Source organism: Engraulis encrasicolus, chromosome 2, assembly GCF_034702125.1.
Source record: "Engraulis encrasicolus isolate BLACKSEA-1 chromosome 2, IST_EnEncr_1.0, whole genome shotgun sequence".
Lineage (NCBI taxonomy): Eukaryota > Metazoa > Chordata > Actinopteri > Clupeiformes > Engraulidae > Engraulis > Engraulis encrasicolus.
The window spans coordinates 324548-347073 of record NC_085858.1 but is presented as its reverse complement, the minus strand read 5'-3'; the positions used below and the strand labels follow the sequence as shown (position 1 = coordinate 347073).

At 42.7% G+C, this 22526-nt stretch overlaps 2 protein-coding genes across 5 annotated transcripts in view; one reads left to right on the top strand and one right to left on the bottom strand.

Annotated features, from left to right (window-relative positions):
* The first annotated feature begins 425 nt into the window (after positions 1-425).
* atoh1c (atonal bHLH transcription factor 1c) lies at positions 426-1225 on the top strand. The gene has a single exon (XM_063212165.1). It carries the CDS (start codon positions 658-660, stop codon positions 1213-1215), a length of 558 nt encoding a protein of 185 aa, XP_063068235.1. The 5' UTR covers positions 426-657; the 3' UTR covers positions 1216-1225.
* An 856-nt stretch (positions 1226-2081) lies between these two features.
* LOC134465502 (wings apart-like protein homolog) overlaps positions 2082-22526 on the bottom strand; it is a 48693-nt gene continuing 28248 nt past the window's right edge. For all 4 annotated transcript variants that reach the window (XM_063219191.1, XM_063219216.1, XM_063219200.1 and 1 more), the window contains exons 18-25: positions 18310-18386; positions 16270-16433; positions 15634-15749; positions 14798-14965; positions 7677-7893; positions 6967-7055; positions 5884-5979; positions 2082-4790 (exon numbers count right to left, since the gene is read on the bottom strand). In XM_063219191.1, the coding sequence (XP_063075261.1) occupies positions 4725-4790; positions 5884-5979; positions 6967-7055; positions 7677-7893; positions 14798-14965; positions 15634-15749; positions 16270-16433; positions 18310-18386 (993 nt within the window). In that variant the 3' untranslated portion in view covers positions 2082-4724. The remainder of the gene's footprint in view (positions 4791-5883; positions 5980-6966; positions 7056-7676; positions 7894-14797; positions 14966-15633; positions 15750-16269; positions 16434-18309; positions 18387-22526) is intronic.

The window sequence follows — 22526 nt, the reverse complement described above, 5'->3', positions numbered from 1 at the left end:
AAAAAAATAACCTGGGCCCCAGGCCTAGGCCTACTCATTTTACGAGTTGCGGTGAGAAGGCTTAGGCCTATAACTTGCAGGCCTACTTTCCTGGTGAAGTTCGTTAGTATGCCCCTTAAAGTGAAAAAAATATCATCGCCGTGGGCTGAAAGAACGTGGGTATAAAGCAGTGGACACTAGTCAGTCGACAGTCATTGGATTAGATCAATAGGATAGCCACTTTTGTTGTTATTGGGCACACATTGTGTGTGTGGGTGGCAGTAGCAAGCTTGCGCTGGGCCAGGACAGTGCAGAGGCACGGCATGTTTCTTCAGCGATCAGTCAGACGGATCTAATCCAGTTTTGATGAACTCTGTTAATAGACTTCCTGCTGTTGCCATCAATGGGACCAGCACCGGAGTGTCTCGCGCACACGACCCTCACCACGCCCCTTCAAAAGCCACCGTGTTTCATTTGACCATAAATACAACGCGCACTCCAAAAACTTTCGGCACTTTGGTCACTAGAATATCAGGTATCAGCAACGGGTCTCGGCGCCAGCTAACAGCCTGTAGGCTACGCGTGTGTTTTTGTAAGACCAACGACGGACGCGGTCCATCTTAAGACCACGGACGAATTGCTCTGCCACACAACAGCAGAACGGAGGCGGCTCGAACCATGGCGAACAGAGGACACTCTTGTGAGCCGTGCGCTCTGGTAGAGTTGCGGCTGCCGGTGGGTCTCCGCTATTTGGATCAGGACCACAGCGCGGTGGCCCGAGCGAAAAGGCGAAGGCGGCTTGCCGCGAACGCGCGCGAACGAAGGAGGATGCTGGGACTGAACGTGGCGTTTGACCGTTTGAGGAGCGTTATCCCAAACGTGGAGAGCGAGAGGAAGCTGTCCAAGTCGGAGACGTTACAGATGGCACAGATTTACATCGCCACGCTCAGCGAATTATTGCAGGACGACAACGATGATGGTGGCGCCGGCTGTCACACAGAGTTTCCATGCGCAAGCTTTGACGATGTGACATCAGAACAGGTGAATCCGCAGAAATTCATTAGCGACCAATCTTGTGATTCAGCGACAGAGGACACTGCGGAACGTCCCCACGCAGACACGCGCATTAGCGATAACAGGTGCGCGGCCAACCACGGGCAGCCCAACGATGAGAACCACAAACTCGGGGTGAAAGAGTTCTTGGACTATTGGGAGAGAAAAAGCGGCACAAAATGATCAAGGCACCGCTTACGCATTAAAAGGACTGTGAACTTTTTGTAGACTATTTTATAAAGGTTATTTTCTAAACATTGGAAGATGTAGCCCTACAGTAGGGCTACTGTTGTTAAACCATCTCTTGCGTTAGGAATGGCTTTGACTGTTGTGCAATGGCTATACATTGGCCTAGCCTACATGTAGGCCCATGTTTTTAAGGGCCTACATTGAGAGGAAAACGGAATGAGAGACAATTAAATAAATAAAAACAACATAGGTCTACAACTGTTTTCACTGCATACATTACTGAAACACATTTCAACATGTCAGTTGAAATTATTGTTTTGGGGGAAAGGCCATCACTTGAAATTTGATGTAGCCTAACATACGTCAATAGAATCAGGATGAGGCCGAAATAAGTCCTGTAAAGGTGGGTGCTTAAACTATGAATCCTTATAAAACTAAGAAAAACGTCTCAAAATGTATTAAGCTATATTGATCGCCAAGGCGGACATAAAAAAATGGACCAAGGAGGCTGCATCACTCAAGGTTAAATATCTGGATGGTTTAATTTACTTGGTCAACATGTAGGCCTATGTACTTTTATTGTGGAAAATGTTATGGGTTACACACAGCCATACTCTGACAGTGACATACTCTGCAAGTGTCCTACTCTAACAGTGACATTCAGTAATGAATGCTGTTGACCATACTGAGAGAATATGTACACAATGCAGAGCTTTAACAGTGCTCAAGCTGATTTGGTAGACCACAGTAGACATTTTTTTTAATTACAGAATGGAAAAGATTTCATTCTTTTTTTAAGGAAAATTGTGGTATGGTTTAGCTCAGAATTGACTGGTGTTGCAAAAAACATAGACATCTAGTACTGAAAGTAGTAACTTTTATTTGAATTAGAAGGTATTTACAAGTATAATAACCAGACATTTGGAAACTGGTAAAAACGTGGTGGCAATCCAGCAGTTTGGCTTCCGATATAATCTTTTAAAAACTCATTTTCAAAGAACGAACACATGTGAGAAACGCTGTATAAAAGAAAGGAAAACAAAAAAAGGTTGGATTCTATTGTAATTGGGGGCAGTTGTTATTTACATGGCCGACTGGCCGTTATATATTTACACTGGTTGGTACATCCCATTCATGTCCCGTTTTGTCTCCAAAAACCTTTTTTTGTAAACTATTTTATAAGAGCAAAGAAAAAAAAATGCTTGACAACAGACTAAGGGACATTGATCTCCTCCCCTCCTCACTTTTAGACTCTCTTATGCACATGCACAGTCTCACCCATTCTCTCTCAGACGCACACACACGTGGCCACACGCTCACATCAAGTTGACAGAAAAAAGGACAATGGCAAAAACAATGACAAGACAGAATCTCTCTCTCTCTCTCTCTCACACACACACACTTTTGACATAGTTCAAGAACATGGATCAGAAGCAAGCCAAGTTAATTTAACCTGGAAGTACGTAGTAAATTGGCTAATAAAAGAGCCTTGAGTCCTCATAAAAAAAGAAGACACTTGCAGGCTATATCTACTAGCATGTTTAACACACTACACTGCAAGTTAACTTAGCCAGGGTTATCAGTTAACCATGTTCTTGAAATACCCCAATGCAGTCCACATCCATACAGAGGGTGGGATCCATCTGACGGTTTATGTTTGGGTGGATTGATGGTGCAAAATGACAACAAAAGAAAAGGAAGAAATAAAAGACACTGATGAGGGTGAAGTTAAAGCTTTCAGTGCTCTCTCTCCATCTGTGTGTGTGTGTGTGTGTGTGTGTGTGTGTGTGTGTGTGTGTGTGTGTGTGTGTGTGTGTGTGTGTGTGTGTGTGTGGGCGCGCATGCGTGTGTGTGGGCGGGGGGATTGTAACAAACAGAAACATGCAGGCAAGTCTTTGACCAAACAGATGGTGCACAAATGATTTCTCTGCTCATCTGTGTACACAGTACAATTAGCAGTGCTTATTCAACACTGAGTCAAATTTAACACTTCTAGTTAATCTAACTCTGGTATTGAATTAACACTAGGATATTTACTATGAATCAGTACACAGTTTCTACGGTGTACCCCCGTGCACACACACATGTGCACGCACGCTCGGCACGCACACAAAAAATCAATACACAGCAATTTCAGACTGATTCTAGTCAGGTTGTAAGATGGAGGATCTGAATTCACCATAGATTACAAGTAGAGGTGTCAATCCCTTTCAGAAGTTAAAAAAAGCCCTGAGAACTGAAAGAAAAGTCAGTGACACCAAGCTCCCGTTTCTCATGTCATGTCTGATGAGGGGCATGCTGCCTGAAACGTCACATTAAATAAGAGAAACGGGAGCTTGGTGTTGCAGACTTTTCTTTCAGTTTTCATGGTATTTTTGCTAGTCCTGCACCCAATCTTTTAGAGACGGCTGTGCGTGTTTTTCTGTTTTTGACAAAAAAAAAGCCCTGCCACAAGTTTGATACAACCAGCTCTGAATCAGCTGATCAAATAAGTTACACACTTAAGACAGGTAGACCAGTTAAACTCACAGTGAGTGTTGGAGGAAAACTGTGGGTTTTCCGATTTTTTTTTAATTATCAGATTTTGGCACCTGTGCCTACAGGAGGGCAAACACAGACGAGTGGGATCACTTTCTGAAGATATCGACATGTTGAATTTTTGTTTGAATTTCCAGTGAAACAGAAATAAGTGCCTGGGTGTCTTTAAGTGAGTGGGTTGGTGTCTGTGTTAACAGTACAGTATGCACGATTGTGTATGTGTAACGGAGAGATACACACCGACACAGACAGACAGGGATACTGCTACAGATGTGCAATAGCTAGCTCAGAGCTTGAGGATTTTGGCTGGGGGGAAAAGTTACTTTCCCTATTTTTTACTAACGATACAAGAGGTGCACTGGTGAGTTGCATGTAAGACACACACGGACGCTCTTACGCATAGAAAACGGATCCTGAACAAACGAGGTGATGCATCATCATATCAGAACGAACATAACATTACTCTGATCTGAACACAGAACAACAAGTGATGATGACAGAGAGTAGAAAAATAATTATTGTTTATTGTGGACAGGCTTTTTAACTCCTGAACTAGATTTTTGACACCTCTATATGTAGATGAGACTGACAAAAGCAGTAAGATGAATGGATGGATGGATGGATGGATGGGACCAGATGAAAGGTCTTTCATGACAAAAAAAAGTAATAAAACGAAAAATGAAAAGTAAAAGCAAATTTTTTCGCATATCATTCATTCATTCATTCATTCTGAGGTCAATACAAGGAGTCTTGGCTTCATGAAGGTGGACGAGCGAACAAGAGAGAGACAAGTGAGGGATGAGTGAGGGAGAGAGAGGGAGGGAGAGATAGAGCAAGTTCAACAACAGAGGAACAGCAGCATTGTCTTCATTGACCCTGGAGCAGAGCTGAGTCAGGCCGAGGTGAGTCCACACACACACACACACTCGCACACACACTAGCACACACACTTGCACACACAGCAGCTAGCAATGCTCCAGGTAGTCAATCACTCGCGAGATAGACTTCTGTCCAGCAGTGGCACCGTCACACTGAGAGGAGAAGAAAAGGGAGAGATAGAGAGCGAGAGAAAGAATGAAAGAGGGCAACATTAACTATACTTGCTTTTGAGAGATATTTGGATGTAAAACACAACATCACCTCGTTGAGTAAAGAGAGAGAGAGAGAGAGAGAGAGAGAGAGAGAGAGAGAGAGAGAGAGAGAGAGAGAGAGAGAGAGAACTTTAAAGGGAAGACAAAAGGGTAAAGAGGTTTTTTCAGAGTGAGGCTTAGTGCCCAAGGACAAGCTTGTCGCCAATATTTCATAGTGTACATATGCGAATCGGATTTTAAGCCACATTTTACAGCACTTGGCAACTTTGTTACTTAAAAGTTCACTGTGTAATATATGTAGTAGTTTATTTCCAGAATTCAAGCTGCCCATTCACAAATGTTACCTTTTTCATGAATAGTCAAATCAAAGTATGTGCCTTATGGTCCAAAAATAAGGGTACACACAAAGTAACTGGCTAGTAAGGTAAGGTTGTCTGGGAAGCAAGACTATAACATGACACGTTTAGTCTGGACACTGCACGGTTTAGAAACCTGAGGGCTTTGTAGGTGGGCCCAAACTGTTGTTTAAACCAAACATCTTCAAGGAGAGTAAGACACATCAAGCCCATACTTTTCCTGGATCCATGTGACGTCAGGTGAAGGCCCTTTTAGGAGGAGACCTTCAGTTAGGAGACCTTTGTAGACTTTAGGTTGAGAATAAATTGAGTTCCCTTAGGGCTGTAGATGGCAGTAGTGCACATCTTATGCAAGCCACCACCAAATACCACAGAAAGAGAAGAAGAAGAAGAAGGGGACAACACCCCCTTAGGAGACAGAATTGGAGCTCACTATTTTGCATTGGGTAGACAGGGTTTGGGGCATCTTACTTTACAAGATGTTGGGAAGGATTTAGTTCCTGTTGTTCTGATTGGTTCAAACTGCCTTTGAACGCTATGACCAAACGATTCAAACAGGAAAACAACGTATTTTATGAGAAGAGGTGACAGCAGGTTTGCTGCACTTTTGTGTCTGTCTAGGCAACAAAATACTTCCTGCCGCTAGGTAGGCTAAAATTATGGACCAAACGACTTACTGTCAGGTTCATGAAATTCAGGAATTTCTTCAGCATCTCGGTCATGATGGAGAAGTCCCCTCTGGGCAGGTTCTCTCTCACAGTAGTAACATTCATCTAAAGGAGAAGAAAAGAGAGATAAGTTATTAGGTTACACAAGACCCAGGCTACACATTTTACACAATACAATTCATGCAGCACGCCTTACATGGCATTTTCATTTATTTTGCTCATTCTATTAAAAATAAATGCACTTGTGCTTCAGATTAGATAAAAAAAATGCTGCTTTTTTTCTTCTCACTTTTGGGCTTTGATATTCTCCTTAAAGTAGGTGCTAGCAGAATGACAGGTCTTACAATTTAATTGCAATGAGTATGCTGATCCAGCGTTTAATGGCAACATTAATGCTAAAGCTGTAATATAGGCATCCATTAGTAAAGTCAATGTTGTCAAAATGAGAGTCTTGCTTCTGTGTGCTTTGCCTGGCTATGTGTGGGGCAATTCCTGATTCAGATTTAAAAAAAAAAAAGAAACAAGTCAGCTTCACAGATTATCTTGCTTGTATTTGGTTATCCTGCTCCTATGACGTTGGAATGTGCGGGCTTTAACCTACTCCTGCAATTCCCTATTCACTCCATTCTCCATATCTTCTTTTTATTAATGGCAGTACATGGGCTACTTTCACGCGCAGTATTCAAGTGGAACTCTGTATGAAATACCACATTTCAAAAAATGATTGCAATAAGTCGCTTCAGAGTAAGAGGACCAGATTTCTCTCCTGAAACACAATAAATTCACATTTTTATGTTTCTCAGTGAATATTGTTAAAAATTATTGTTTAAAATGTTAACATTTTAAATCGTAGAGATGTCATGCCAAATAACATTCACCTAGTTCCAATTTTACCAATGCTGTCTCAGAATAGGATAAAAAAAGAAAGGTAAATAATAATAATAAAAATCGATACAAGTTAAATCAAAAACCAAATGCTTGAAATGAGGTGTGTGTGTGTGTGTGTGTGTGTGTGTGTGTGTGTGTGTGTGTGTGTGTGTGTGTGTGTGTGTGTGTGTGTGTGTGTGTGTGTGTGTGTGTGTGTGTACTTACTGGACTCTCCTGACAAAGGCAGCCCAGCAGCAGTGCAGTGTAAGAGGCTACGATGCTGTCCTCCATGTGTTTCCCCGCATGGTGAAGAGCTGCCGGAGAGAGAGAGAAAGGGTTGAATTTACTAAAAACAAATTTACTACCAAAGCAAAACAAAGAATAACATAATGCAATACCTTTCCAAAATATAATTACAGAATTCATCATAATTTAACCAACAACTTAATTATCACATAACTTAAAGTTAATCAAGCTACTCCCTCTCCCATTGCTCAGGTCCTACTTGCCGCATCAAAAGTTTAATTAGTCACTGTCCCGAGTCAGCCGATGGTTATGTGAATCATTAGTAAGTGAACGATGTCTCTCGCGACCACTTCCACGATTCGCTGTCAGAAAACCCCAAATGCAACTTTTTGACATACGAAAAAACGATTTACATAGCGTATTCAGATTTGTATCAACTGCTGGCAGTGCATGATGAAAAACATTCTCACAACGATTTTATTTGAACAGCATTTTTTCATTACGATGTAGATTTGGAGACAGGCATGCCACGGGCACCGGGCAAACAACGTTATCCTACCTTGTACCCCTTCTAACAAAACCCCAGAGTTCAACACAACTTTTGCTGTTGCACTGTTGCAATTGTCACCAATCACCGCAGCTTTCCCCCCAAATAAACTTGGTCATCCCCGGCAGAGCAGCAGTGTTACCTTTGTTGAGGTCCAGCTCCTCTTCCTCCTCCTCCTTCTTTTCCTTCTCCTTGTCGTTGTCGTTGGTGGTGGCGTTGTCGGCAGCAACCCACTGGATCTCTCCCTCGCTCTCCTGCCACTCCCCGCTCTGGTCCAGCTGGGGCTTGGGCGCCTCTGTGATGATGTCATCCGTTTGCGCCTCCGCCAGGATCGCCGCCTGTTCCCGCTGTAGGAACAACTGCAAGAACACACACACACACGTTCTGAAACGTTCGAAACGTTGTGTTCAATAAATCGGTGAGCAGCAACAGTGTGCAGATTTTCCCTTCATCTTTTATCCCCAATATCCGGCCCGCATTTTACAGCACCCAAGCATAGGAAGTCCACATTCATTCACTCGGCTAGGCCGAATTATGAACACACACATGCACGTAAGATTTTCACTCCCTTGTTTTAAAGAGTGTTCAAATTGCCCCAAGTGTCTTAATAGTCCAAGCACACGGCATGCCGCGCTTCATGCCAATATGCCTGTGTTTCAGATGGTATTTTAGACTAGAGATGCTCCGATCACCATTTTTTTAGCCCGATCACCGATGCCGATCACAAAAAAATCTTGATCTGCCGATCACCGATCATTGCCGATCACAGAAATGATGTTCTATTTTTTGATAACCTATTAATTTTAGGCCTACTAATTGAATACCATAAACCAATCCATCTTAATTTGCACATGTCACTTTCACAATGTAGGTCTATTATTATTATTATCATCATCATCTTACAGACTAGTGTTGGTAATATAGCCTATTAATCAATATAATTTATAAGTTATTGCATAGAATTACCTAAGTATTTAAGATTGAATTGAAACGGAAACATTACATTATGATAGTAGTCTTCTCCATACAAGAAACAAAAGGAACCCATCATCACAGATTGTAGGCTATAGGAAGTTCTATAACGGCTGTGCAGGTTCTCCCTCTGCAAGTCTATGGCAGCCCATAGAACCGTACATAGGAAAGTTATGAAAATCGGCACACATATTAGGGCCAGCCTCAGCATTAACACAGCGATCAATAGGTCCCCAGCCCGAACACTCCAGCGCCACCAGCAGGTCAAAGTTGCAGGTACATTTCTGCCTTTAACTTTTTAACCGTCATTGTCATTTTCCACCAGGATAGTTTTCCAGCCATTTTGAATTTTGTGAAATTCTATACAATCGCTACCCCTCCCTCAATTTCTGACCAATTGTTCCAAAACTCGGTATATAGCATCTCTGGACTGAGCTACAGATAGGGTCTCAAGGAATAAGAGATATCTCTTATTGTCTGGCCGTGACAGCCAATCAAAATTATTCTAAAAGTCACTAAACAGGAAGTGAGGTCATATCTCAGCAACCGTTTGTCGGCAGGTTCCCAGCTCAAACCCTCTAGCGCCACCAGCAGGTCTAAGTTTTTGATACATATCTGCCTGTAGCTTTTGAACCGTACTCCCAACTTTCAAAATATTGGTACAGAGGTCATCTTCATACTACGGTGCATCCATGTATGAATTGAGCTCACAGCAATCATTCAAAATTGTGAAGAGAATGGAGGGATTTTTTCCCCAGCTCTCTGTCCTCTTTGGCTCTGGCTCCGAAGTCCTGTCTATATGAGCGACTCGTCGAGATGTTTTCGCTACTGAGCATGCGCACACGCATGCGCACACGCATGCGCACACGCATGCGCACACCCTCGCGGCGGTTTTCGCAGGTGATTGCCCATCGAATTGTGTGACCGCAGTTTACAAACTCGAGATGTCAGGAAGGATCATGCATCAGGAAGGATCATGCATCTGAGCAAGCGGCGCTATTATGTCATCGATAGTCTAGTTATATCCACCGACTAGCATCGACTGAAAGTTACGATATGGGGAAAAAACGTGAAATAGTGTGCATCACTCAAACTCTGAGGTTACCACCATTAGGTCATCGATAGTAGCCTAGTTATATCCACCGACTGTCACGATATGAGAAAAAAACGGGAAATAGTGTGTATCACTCAAACTCCAAGGTTACCATTATGTCATCGATAGTCTAGTTATATCCACCGACTGTCAGCGACTGACAGTTACGATATGGGGTAAAAACGGGAAATAGCGTGGATCACAAAATGTTAATTGTGATGTTGATTCCTTGTGTAGTCACCACCGACTGTCATCGACTGAAAGTTACGATAGGATCCCCTGAGACTGTCAACTTTAGTGACTCAAACTGTATCTCCTGAGGTTACCACCAGTCATCTAGTCTAGTTAGCCTATAGCCTATCCACCGACTGTCATCGACTGAAAGTTACGATATATCCCCTGGGGAAAAAAACGGGAAATCGTGGATCATCCAGCAGATCATACACCTGTGTAGTGACTCAGACTTGGTTCTCCAACCCAGTACGCTTTTTGTAGCCTACCCGTAATTATATCAGGCCTACTACATGCATTAGTTTGGAAAATCTGCAAAATAGCGTGGCCTCGAACATTTGCTACTTTGTTGCCTAACTGTAATCGCTCACACACTCAGCCTCGAACATTGTAACATCGATCAGAAAAGACTATTTATGTAGAGGAGGCGTTCTCATTGCAAATTGGAAAAAAAATTGCCACCTCTGATTGAGCTGTCAAAATGCGCCCTCCACCCTTTTCACTCAAGCATTTGAAACAACTCGACTGCATTGTAAAATGCCTGAACATGGACTTACTGTGTGTGTGTGTGTTGCACGAAGGCAAAAATGGAGAGAGTGACAGAGGTGTACCACGTTCTTATTAAACACGAACGATTGCACACCCCTGTCCGTGAAATAAATAAAGTAATGGTTATTAAAACAGTCCTACGTGGACCATGGCCGATTGAAGCGTCTTCCACGGAAAATCAAGGTCGCCCATTTAGATGAGGCAGCGCAAATCGATAGAACACCACTATCGAGTAAGGCTACCGGTCGCTCATCTCGACGAGGCAACATATCTCGACAGAACACCGGCAAGTCTGAGCACGTTCACACACCCACAGGCACAGCAGGGGGTCTGGACACACGCGCGAGACGCAAGCTTGTGTGTGTGCGTAGTTCAACTATTGCTCTACAGCTGTCAACCACACACACACACAGCCACACGGTTATCATGATCACCTTCCCCTCCAAGGAATGCACACCAACATTAGTGAGATTTGGCCCAAAGGGGGCGCTGCAGTTCTTTATGTTGCAGTGGCGACTTGGGCAGGTTTACAGCTTGGCTCCGCATTGCTGCTTGCAGCTATATTTTTAAATGTTTCAAAAACAAAAGAAATGGTTATACATTTTACCAATTTACCAATTAATGTACATGGGAAACAGTAGAGGAGTACAAGTATCTAGGTACTATTATAGATAAGCTTACATAGAAAGAAAATACTCTTGCAAGATACTCAAAGGCACAACAGAGACTTTATTTTTCAAGGAAACTGCGTAGCTTCAAGGTTGATACAGTGATTTTAAGATTGTTTTATTTAACTTTTATACCAAGTGTGGTCACCTTTGCCATTCAGTGTTGGGGAGGTGGTCTTTCTGTTAAAAACAGACACATGCTGGACAAAGTCACACACTAAAGCTAGATTTATGCTTCGGACTCATAGACTCTGCGTCCGTCCGTTTTCTGTCTATGCGAGTCCACGCCCCCCTCTCAGAGGCTCTGCGCCCGTCGTCGAGCGCCTCGAAAAAATTCTAACTATCCGTCGGACGGACGCGGAGTACGCAGACAAAAAAGCGCTATGATTGGTCGTCCTTGTTCTGTTCTTGTGGCAGCGCAATGCCAGTAGTTTGCGAGAGCAGAGCTGTATTCTGACACTTTATTAATGCCTTGTGTGTAAATGTGTGTAAATACACGAAGCTACAAGCTAAGTGACAAACAATGCATCAGTTGAACACTCGTGGCACAATGCCTGCGGTTTTACTACCGTTCCTCCACCGAATGTAAACACACATCGGCAGAATCAACTGTCTTTACATGCTTGCATTTTCTGCTCGTGAAAACAGACTGGGTATGTCAAATAATGATACCAGTGCATTGCCTTTGCAATTTGTGTGAAAATACCTAGCTAACCGGGATAGAAAGCAACATTGCTTAATAATGACCGCAGTGCTTACAATGTAGTGAAAGTAGCCTAATCGCGCAATTTCAAATATGGCTCGCGACCAGACCTCGGACCTCGCAGAACTCGCAGATGCATGAATACAATGTTGGTTCGTGGCCACTCCCACGCGAGTTTTGACGAGCGCAGTTGCAGAAGTCTAATCTGACCTTTAGGCTGTAAAATAACTGGAACAGAAGTTAAAAGTATCAGGCACATCTCTGATGAGTTCACTACCAACTTAGCATTAAAAATAATAGATGATCCATCCCACCCCCTTTTCTTTGAATACTCCCTCCTCCCATCTGGACTTAGATACAGTTTACCCTGTTTTAGAACTAATAGAGGGTTAACATCCTTTGTGCCTAGAAGCATCCAACTGCTGAATAAGTTAAGTGCAGACAGAGTTAACATAACTTTAATATACTGAATGTATATAGGATTTTAATTTTAATTTAATTATTTCTATTCTACCAGGACTTTTTTTTATTTTATTTTGAATACTCTGTATGTTTAATTTGTTTTTTAGTCTTGTCCTTGTATAATGTCGTAATTGTCTGTATGTTCAAGTGTTCCCAAAACGCAAAACAAATTCCCCCTGGGGCAATAAAAGGTATATTCATATTCAAATGAACAGCCTGTCTGTGAGGAAGAGCCCCTCCTTTCTCTGTCACTGTTCACAGAGCTACCGCTCGTCTGACCCTCTCTCTCTGTCTCTCCCACAGACCTATCTGTGGTCTCTCCTTCATCTGTCGCGGTTTGGCGTTTCAACGAGGCTATCAAACTAATCAACTGGCTGTCAATTACAACTTTAAAAATAATAACGTTGATATGTTCGTGCTGACAAAAAAGCTGTTGCGTGCTGACCGAGGCTACAGGCTATAACTCATAATGGCTAACTGGCGAAGACTAGTCAATCGCAAATTACATTGAAACTCAAACATTAGATTAGGATATTCTACATAGCCTATAAGAAACTTGAAAGAGCAGCGCACAACACGCACAACACGCACAACACAGCGTGTCTGTGAGGAAAGCCCTCTGTGTAACCGTCCTAGATTGTAGAATTTTCACCGTCCACTCTCCCTCTTGCCGTTTGGTTTGGCAGCGACTAGCCAAACTAATGGATTGGCTGTCAGTTAAAACTTTAAAAACAATAACGCTGATATGTTTGTGTTGACGTTTAGTTGTTGCATGCGGACTGCGGCAACTTCCATGCTATAGCCCCTAACTCAAAATAGCGAACAGCATGACGAGACTGACAAGTCATTCGCAAATTACAAGCGTCAGGTAAACGTTGTATGACTCGGAAAATCAGACCATGTTGATGCAGATATGATTATGAATGGTGAAAATGAAGGGGGGAATGCCGAAAAAATTTCAGAGGAAGCAAATATTCGTTTGGTGCTCAGTTGCTGTGCACAGAGCTAGCTACGTGCAGCGCCAGGTGTAAAGGCAAAAAAGTTGCGTGAGGAATTTAATATCTCGCGATCGGTTTCTTGATCGGCATGTTTTTCCGATCACCGATCAGGCTATTTTTAGGCATTATCGGGCGATCGGAGCATCATTATTTCAGACACAAGCAGTTTCCAACACTGAAAGTTGAGATTCCACATGGCGCTTTCTCTCTGCGTGGCACTCTTTATTCTAACCCCCATTGTTTGTTTGTTGTGCACTACCGCACCCGTTGTGTCCCCTATGTGTTTTAACACATTGACTCCCAAGTCACGTAAAAATACGTTTTTGCCTCCTATGCGTTGGCTCCCAAAAGGTAAAATTACCTTTTTACGTTTAAAAAAAAAAAAAAAGGATTCTGAATCTACACATTCTAAAGCACATTCTGTGTGATTTTCGTCATTATGTGATGAACAGAACTGACATAGATCATGAAAACACCTACAAAGTCAGAATCTGGATATTTCGTCATCTGTGTATTTTATAACACACAGTATTTGAGTTTTATTAAAGCGAATCAAACCACTTCCTGATCACGTCACGTCACGTCTCAAGTTACTTCCTAGAGAATCAAAACATGTCCTGTCAGTGCCTTGCTAGCTAGCCTATTCCTAAACATATGATGGAAGGACAAGGAGTTTTGCTGTCATCAAGCTAGGTGGAAAATGGAAGTTGTAATAAAAAACAGCATGCAACACAGCAGGAAGTAACCTAATTTTAGCCAGGTGATTTTTGCTACGAAATAGTTTACTTGGAAGCTACTGGAGTTATTCTTCGGGCGTGAAAATGCATTTAAACCATCAATTTAAACTCGGAGAGTCAAAGAGCGCACCCGTGACAAAAAAGCTTTTTTAATCTGTGGTTAAGTTTATCTTGAAGTTGCAACTTTATCAATTAGACCATTGTCATAACAGTTTGCAGTAGGCCTAACCGTTATCATAACACTTTCCAGTTAGTCCAGTTATTTAAAATGAGGCATACTAGCCTCATATCCCGTGGTAGGAGAAAATGTCCAAAATGGGCATGGTTTGTGACTGTTGTAATAAGGTACATAGGTATTCATAGGTTTTTCGTTTACAAACATTCGTGTTGCGAGAAGGGGCAAGATGCTAAGCAGCCAGGGTCGCACAGCCAGGGATTGTTTACAAACGGTAAACCCATGTATACATAGTTTGCTGTACACAAACATTCCTGTCTGCGTACGCAGATAGCATCTGCAACCTCTGATTGAGACTGCTGTCTCTCAAAAGCTACGCTCACATGACTGGCAGCTTAGCATACTTCACACTGTTCCTGCTCACCGGTTTATTGAACACAACGTTTTGACCTCAGACGGTCTTCGTCAGGTGTTGATAGACCGCTTGAGGTCGAAACATCGTGTTCAATAAATCGGTGAGCAGCAACATTGTGCAGATTTTTCTTTCTTCCTTTATGCACGTTTGTTTGATCCAGCACTTGTTTTACTGGATGCGCGCGCATCACTTACACTAGCTTAGCATACTTCCCCTCCTCACAGCACAAATCTTAGCAAAAGGGAAACCTTGACACGTACTTGTACTAAAGCAGCGATGGCACTGATTGGTGGCGCTTCAGAGCTGAGGTCCTCCTGCTCTCCGATGCAGACGGACGTGAAGGGGGCGTGGCCATCCATCTGCATCTCCACCAGACAGTGGCGGTTCCTGGCACTGTATTCCACCAAGTTAATCAGCAGGCCCAGGCCCTGTACACACACACACACACACACACAAACGCGCACACACACGCACACGCACACGCACGCGCACACACACACACACACACACACGCGCGCGCGCACACAAACACACACTTAAACATCACAACATTCACGACATGTACCATTCAACGGCGTCTACCCAGTTTCTTCCCTCAAATAAGCATGGACGCTCCAATCACACCTTCAAATCAGGACTAGGAGTGAAGATATCAATGTGCCAACTTCAAAGTGCTCAGAATGTGTTACTACGCCTTTCAATACAGTGCAATTTCTTTATCTATCGCCACGTTTCATTTGGTGCAACTACTTTTGGATGGGTTAACTAGTCATGCAAGGGTGTTTTAATAGGGAAGGTGTGGAACAATTTGGTCACTTCTAACCTAGAGCACCCAATGCTCCCCAAGGCAAAGCTGAGCCAAGCTAATGCTAACGAGTTGGTGCCGCGCACGTTGGTGACTGGGGCTGCGTCTGAAGACGGGACAGGTCCGGATGAACTTATCACAGGTCAGAAAAGAACATACTTTGTTATTGAAACACGGTGGACTGTACCTTTGAATCGGATAATAAGTCGGTCAGTGGAAGGTGTTTCCCTTGCGTGCCATCATACAGTAAACTGTTTAATAATGTGCATGTAAACATGCTCAGTGACTCACCAGGACTCTGATGTCAAAGCGCTTATCCTGAGGCAGGTACTGGGGCACTCTGAGCACACAGTGGAGCGCAGTGATGATGAGGTCCTTCTGTTCCCCAGTCTTTGTGCTGCCCCACTCTACAGGGAGAGAGAGTGAGAGAGGGAGGGAGAGAGAGAGAAGGAGAGAGAGAGAGAGAGAGAGAGAGAGAGAGAGAGAGAGAGAGAGAGAGAGAAACAAAGTTTGGATCAATGATTGTTGGTTTTGTTGATAACTGTGTTTTTTTCAAAGCTTGAGTTGACACAGAAGCGGCAGGCACAATTTACCCAACTCTGAAAGTAAACACACTCCACTGGCAAACTTTACCCACACGTGACTACATTTCCCTGTGGGAAACACGATCAGTCAAGATCATTACATTTTATATCCAAATGTTTGTTCTGTAAAAAAGGATAGTAGGTCATAGATTTCAGTGTGCCAATGCAGCAACATCAGACACTGGAACCACGCCACCGTGCACGATGAGGTTATCAACATCGTCTTCTGAAAACGGTAAAAGCCCTCGACAACATTTTTAGCGTGGCAACTGTGTATACCGTTGTCGTGTAAGGATGAAAGTATTGTAGTATTCATCTCTGCATCTGTGTGTGCGTGACTCACCATTGTCATGTGTAAGGTTGAGTAGGACTCCAATAATGGCCCTCATGCAGTCCTCCACTGCTTTGCCCACGTTGCTGTTACTGCAGTAGGGTAGCGGCGTCCCTGCAATACAGTTCACCTCCCTGCTGTACCGCTGGATGAGATCCTCGCAGTGACGCAAGGCCCTAGAATACAACACAATACGGATGCACCGATAGCACTTCTTTGAAAACCGATACAAGTACGAGTACATTAATGTGTGTACTTGGCGATACCGAGTACCGATACCGATACCTTTTACCACCAACATACAATGAAAATAAATGCATGGCCATGTTTTTTTCCACCTGTGATATTTTTATTGTCCATTTCCATGTAGATTTAAATGTTAGTAAATGTATGAGGTGGCACTTTTTCCATGCTGCTTTCAAGTCCACAGAACATGACGAAATTTTGCATTGTTTCGTGTAATAGCAGTATCGTGCCTGGTATCGGCAAGTGTTTAACGAGCACGAGTACGGGTATAATGAGCAGTATCTGTGCCGGTATCGGTGCATCCCTACAACACAATAGAACAGAATTTTAAGTAAGTAAGTGTATGAGAGTGAGAGATAGATTATTGTCAATGTCTTATTTAAATGTTTTTAGTTTAACTGCACATTGGAGACTGGTCAAACTCAATTTCAAACTTCTGTGCTAACCCTGTTACATAGATTTTTGACAATAAAGTACACTTGACTTGACTTGAATATTACATGGGTTTAGCTGGCATATTGCGGCCATCAATAAGTGACAAGGCAAGACACACATTACCATCTAGGTGGCAGTAACATCTATGAGAAATGTATCATAATTCATCATCATCATTTATCATTATACCGTCCTAAGACGGTACCGCCCATGGTTCTGCCACGGCATAAGGCTGAACACGAGATCTAGTGTTCATATCTGTGGATCGATTCCCAGCCTTAGTTTAGTGCATGGTAGATTAGGGGACTGAGGTACAGGCCACCCACAGACAATGAACACCCAGTAATAGGATGTAGGTACACTTAACTTGTGAGGGGTGCACTGCATGCACGCTTGCATGCACACGCACATGCACCTTCTTGAAGCCAAACATTTCAGAGCTTGTGTGACCTTAGGTTAACTGATCTAGCACACAAAACAGTATAGCAACACAATACAGTTGGCATGTTCTGCTGCTGTTAAATATCCAGCTGCACAGTCTTCCACCATAATGCACATATCTAATGGCCCCTCTCTCTTAATCAGATTACACCCGATTGAGGATGGGTCATCAACTTTAGGAGACAAGCAAGGGACTGAAGCACACACAAAAAGAGAGAGAGAGGGGGTTCAAGACTAAGGAAGTCATTTAGGAAAGGCAGTGCTAGACAGACAGATATACACAGGACCCATTCAACAATCGAACGTGAACCCCTCCCCCCGACCCTCCCCCTCAAAGTCCCTAATTGAATCCAAGTATGGAGGGACGGCTGTGTGTGTGTGTGTGTGTGTGTGTGTGTGTGTGTGTGTGTGTGTGTGTGTGTGTGTGTGTGTGTACGTAGCTCAAATATGGAAGGATGACTGCATCTGTTTGTGCGTGTGTCTGTATGGATGTAGTCAAAAATGAGCCCAGTTCATCGGAGGTCATGACTGGGCCACAGCAAGGTCACTACTCACGCTGAGCAGACGCCGGAAAGGCTAATCTTATTAGTTGACTGGAAGAATTGTGTGTGCGTGTGTGTAATGTCATATTTGAATTTATTACTGAAAGGCTAGATGGGCATCCATCTATTTTTTGTATTATAATCATGTAATAATTATAATAATATTATTTCTCCTGACCATAAAACAGACTTTCCATCACTTCCACCGCCACTAAAAATATTGATTGTATCAATATCCCTTGAGCACGCCGCTGTGCTTTGTCTGCCTCTTTTAAGATATAAACACATTTTAAACAATGCCTCTGTCTTGGTCCCTGTCTCGCACACACAGACACAGGTTTTGAAGTGCAATGTTGTTTGCTGAGTAGCTGGTCCTTAAGACACTTACTTTGCAGAAGAAACGATGAGTTGAGAGTCTTTATATGCGATCAAGTAGGACTGGTTTTCTGCGTTATGTACGGTCACCTGCAAAAAAAGAAGAGTGCAAATGTACAGGGGTTGGACAAAATAATGGAAACACCGGTCATTTAAATGTGGGAAGTTTCATAACTCAAGTGGACCAGCCTGTTGTCCAATCTTCATTAATTCCACCCACATTGCACCAGTAAAGTGAAGTGTTCAATTAGCAGGGTAAGAGCACAGTTTTGCTCAAAATTTTGCAATGCACAAAACATTATGGGTGACATCAGAGTTCAAAAAGGAGAATTTCTTGGTGCGTGTGTAACTGTTTGTCAGAGACAGCAAGTCTTTGTGATGTATCAAGAGCCACGGTATCCAAGGTAATGTCTGCATACCAACAAGAAAGATGAACCACATCCAACAGGATTAACTGTGAATGCAAGAGAAAACTTCCGCACTAAAATGACAGGTGTTTCCGTTATTTTGTCCAACCCCTGTAAGTAGCTGAATCCCACATTTTTTACACACAGGCTACAACACAAACTAAACACTGATTTGGTTTACATTTTTCCCTACCTCACATACAAGGTGTTCCAAATGTTTGAGCGACACACCAAAAATTATCCTCAGATTGTGAATATTTAACAGAATGCATTTATTCAAAAGCTGGCAGGGCAATGTTCTCATATAATACCTTTGATTGCTAATGGAGCATGCATGCCACATGCAGCCCAGAGAGCCTTGAAGATGTCGTCAACCCCACAGGATGGCCCCAAGGGCACAGAAGGACACCGAAAGGAGTGTAGGGCCACATTGGAAGAACCTTAACGTTTTTTAAAGTACCTCAAGATTCCTCAAATAATCGTCAGGCGTTCTTTAACACTGTGAGGGAACCCCGAAAGGTTCTCAGAGAAACCTTCTAGTAGAGTAGAGTTTTTTTTCTTCTTTAGAAAACCTTGGGGTTCCTCCAAGCACTTTAACCCCTTGCCCACCGTAGGCAGGCAAGATTTTCATCATATTTCGTTTATTGCATGTTAGCATAGTTGCCTTGTGATATAATCACTCATCATCACATACCAATGTAAAGCTTTCCGTCTCGTCTCTCCAGTCATAAGACTCATTTTTGTTTCCAACATAACTTAGCACACAACATAGCTTTCACCTCACGCCTTTATGAAGTTGCCAAAAGTGAACCATCAAAAAATTCATGACGACTCGACTGTGTTATCAAAGCTACCACCTCCGATACTTCTGGTGCCATTTTGTCTGTATCCATCCAGAGAACAAACCCAGTGCAAATGTTTTGGTCAAAATCCTCACTTAAGGTCCACCAAAGGCATGAATGTGCCGCGCAAATGTTGCTACATCGAAAGAATGACACATTTTGCGTAATTAGTCGTTTCCATCCACACAAAATGTCAACAAACGTCTAACGCCCTGTAATGTACTGTTTTGAGAGCCCACTTCGATGTGTGCTTTGAGCCGTCAGATTGAAGTACATGATTACCCCTATGCGTGTAACGAAGACTTACACTCTGAGGGGGCACAGCGCAGCACACTAAGCCCCCCACATTTGGGCTTACATTGCCCATGAGGACTGCTGTTTGAGTCCGGCCGGCAGGGCTTAACACTAACACACGCCAGGTAGCCAAATGCGGGTGAAAGTCGGCGTTGGCTAGTAGATACCGAAGGTTCACTAGCCATTCTGGCGGGTCCGTTACAATTCTAAATGATGAGGCACCGCATTTTGTAGTTTTTCCCCTCGGACCGTCTTTGCTACAAGCGCAATGCAATGCGATTTTGCGAGCCTACAATACCCATGAAGCACCTGTGTCACGTGTCACCTGTGTCACGTGTCACCTGTGTCTCACGCGCGAGAGGAATCTAAAAGAGCTAGTCTTGCGAATATGAGTGGCAGCAGCGAGCTACCTGCAGCACACCAGCGTGCGTGGAAATGTCACTGAAAACCTTCATGTGAAAATAAAGTAGCGAAGTTCATCTCAACTGACCTGTTTTGGGATCTGTCATTACAATGCATAGTAGTAGTGGACATTAAAATGACCAAGGCGAGAGGAGAACACCTCAGTCTTGTGAAAGTTTTGAGACTAATTCGCGCAGTGATAAGACAAGGACACATGCGGCATTAATAATGTTCGGTTTAAATAATTTTCTGATTTGCCTGTATGTCATCATACCTTAATATTCCTCCATGTTTCTTGTGCCGTTGTTCCCGAATGTCAAACGGGGCTTAAACAACGCGCAGTAGTAGCCTTCCAGACTGCACAAATCATGTCCCATGTCCCTTCGCATGTGCCCATCTTGCCTTGCGTCCGTTTAGCCTATATTTTAAACAACTCAATATTAAACGGAATGAAAGGAAGTCGTAGCTCCTTCTGTAGTTACCGGCCGCATATGTGTGTGCCTTCTAGTGGATAGCCTACTTTTATGAGAAAATATTCCAGAAGAGGTGTTATTCCACATCCATGACCGAGGACATGCGAAGCTTGGCAATGACTTTGCACTATCTACTTTGCGCATCGAAAGTGCCCTTCAGATCAAAGACGGAAATATGTTGCTCTCATGCAGCTTACATTTGTGCCCTTCCACAACACTGTGCTTGGTGTTTCTGCACGGCTATGCCATTCCTCAGATAAGTTAATCTGTTCTTATAGCATGCATGCATGCATGGACCAGTTAATAACAATTCTAGTTATTAGGCCCTATATTATAGGCCTATTATATTATATTATATTATATTATATTATATTATATTATATTATATTATATTATAGGCCTATTATATTATATTATATTATATTATATTATATTATATTATATTATATTATATTATATTATGTTATATTATCCTACATTACATTATTACAGCCTATTATATAATTCATTAAAGCTGCTATGATGGTTAAGAAAATTATGGCTAGTGAAGAGGCCCAATGGCTAGTGAGTCAGGAAAACCACTAGCCAAAATGGCTGGTAAGCGAAAAAGTTAGTGTAAAGCACTGCCGGCCGGGGTCATTTCCCGGCCCTGGCCCATCTCTCTCTCCCAACCTTTTCCTGTCTACAGCCGTCTCCAGAAGTTTTGTCGCCTATCCATCTGTTTGGAATAACAGCTAATAACCTGACTTTAAAGGGACACTGTGCAGGAAATGGTCAAAAAAGGTACTGCAACTATGCTGCTCATTGAAACTGGGCTGCCTATTGCCAAATTTGATCTGATTTGATTGGTTTACTAAGTAATAAACAAATATTTTCTAGCATGGTCCAAGTGCAGTCATTTTTGCAGCTAAAAATGGCTATTTTTGGAAATTCAAAATGGCAGACCATGGAGAAGATCCCCCTTTTCATGTATGGCATAATGAATACTTAGAATTTGATGCTGGTGGTAAGTATTCATGAAAAAGGTAACATTAGTGAATGGGCAGCATGAATTCTGGAAATAAACAACTAAAAATCTCACACAGTGTCCCTTTAAATTAATCACTTGGCTTCAGAAGTCACTCATATGAAAGCTACAACCCTCCCGAATGAAGTTTTATGTACAAAAATAAATGTCATGCACCAAAGAAAGATTAAACCTTTAATGAATACAGACGGCAGATTTTCACAACACAAACGTTTTGTTGCCTATCGAACATAATATGAAAATGAGCAGATACAGGAATGCAAACAGGTCAGGGGTGAAAAAGGTGACAAGAGTGCGGCGCGGCGTAGGTGCGTGTGTGTGTGTGTTGTGCGCAGTGGATGGTCATGTATAACAGTCTAAGAATAGGGGGGAGAGGATTTAATTAAAAGCGTCTTTAAATGGTGAATTTTGAGCATACTGTAGTTATTAGCGACCAAGGGACAGTGAACATGAGAACTGCCAACCTTACTCCATGACTTTGCCGTCATGTCTGATGGGGGGTTGGGTAGATAGCTTGATAAATATATAAAATATCTATTTTTATCATGATAGAGCAGTGGTTCTCATAATAAGTTTCCCCAACACCCCATTGACCTCATCAAACCCCTTAGGCCTATTAAAAAATAGCCTAGTCGGACACAACTCTGGGAAACGTCTATCTGTGTCAGATCGCCTGGACATGTTCATATAATCAGAAACGTTCTAGTATATTATAGAACAAAGAAATTTGAACAAAACACAGTTTTGCGCCGTCTTTCGAAGTATGAAGCCAAGGCGGGACTTAG

Coding starts and splice junctions, on each gene's coding strand:
- atoh1c (XM_063212165.1), top strand. CDS start 658: ATGGCGAACAGAGGACACTCTTGTGAGCCGTGCGCTCTGGTAGAGTTG.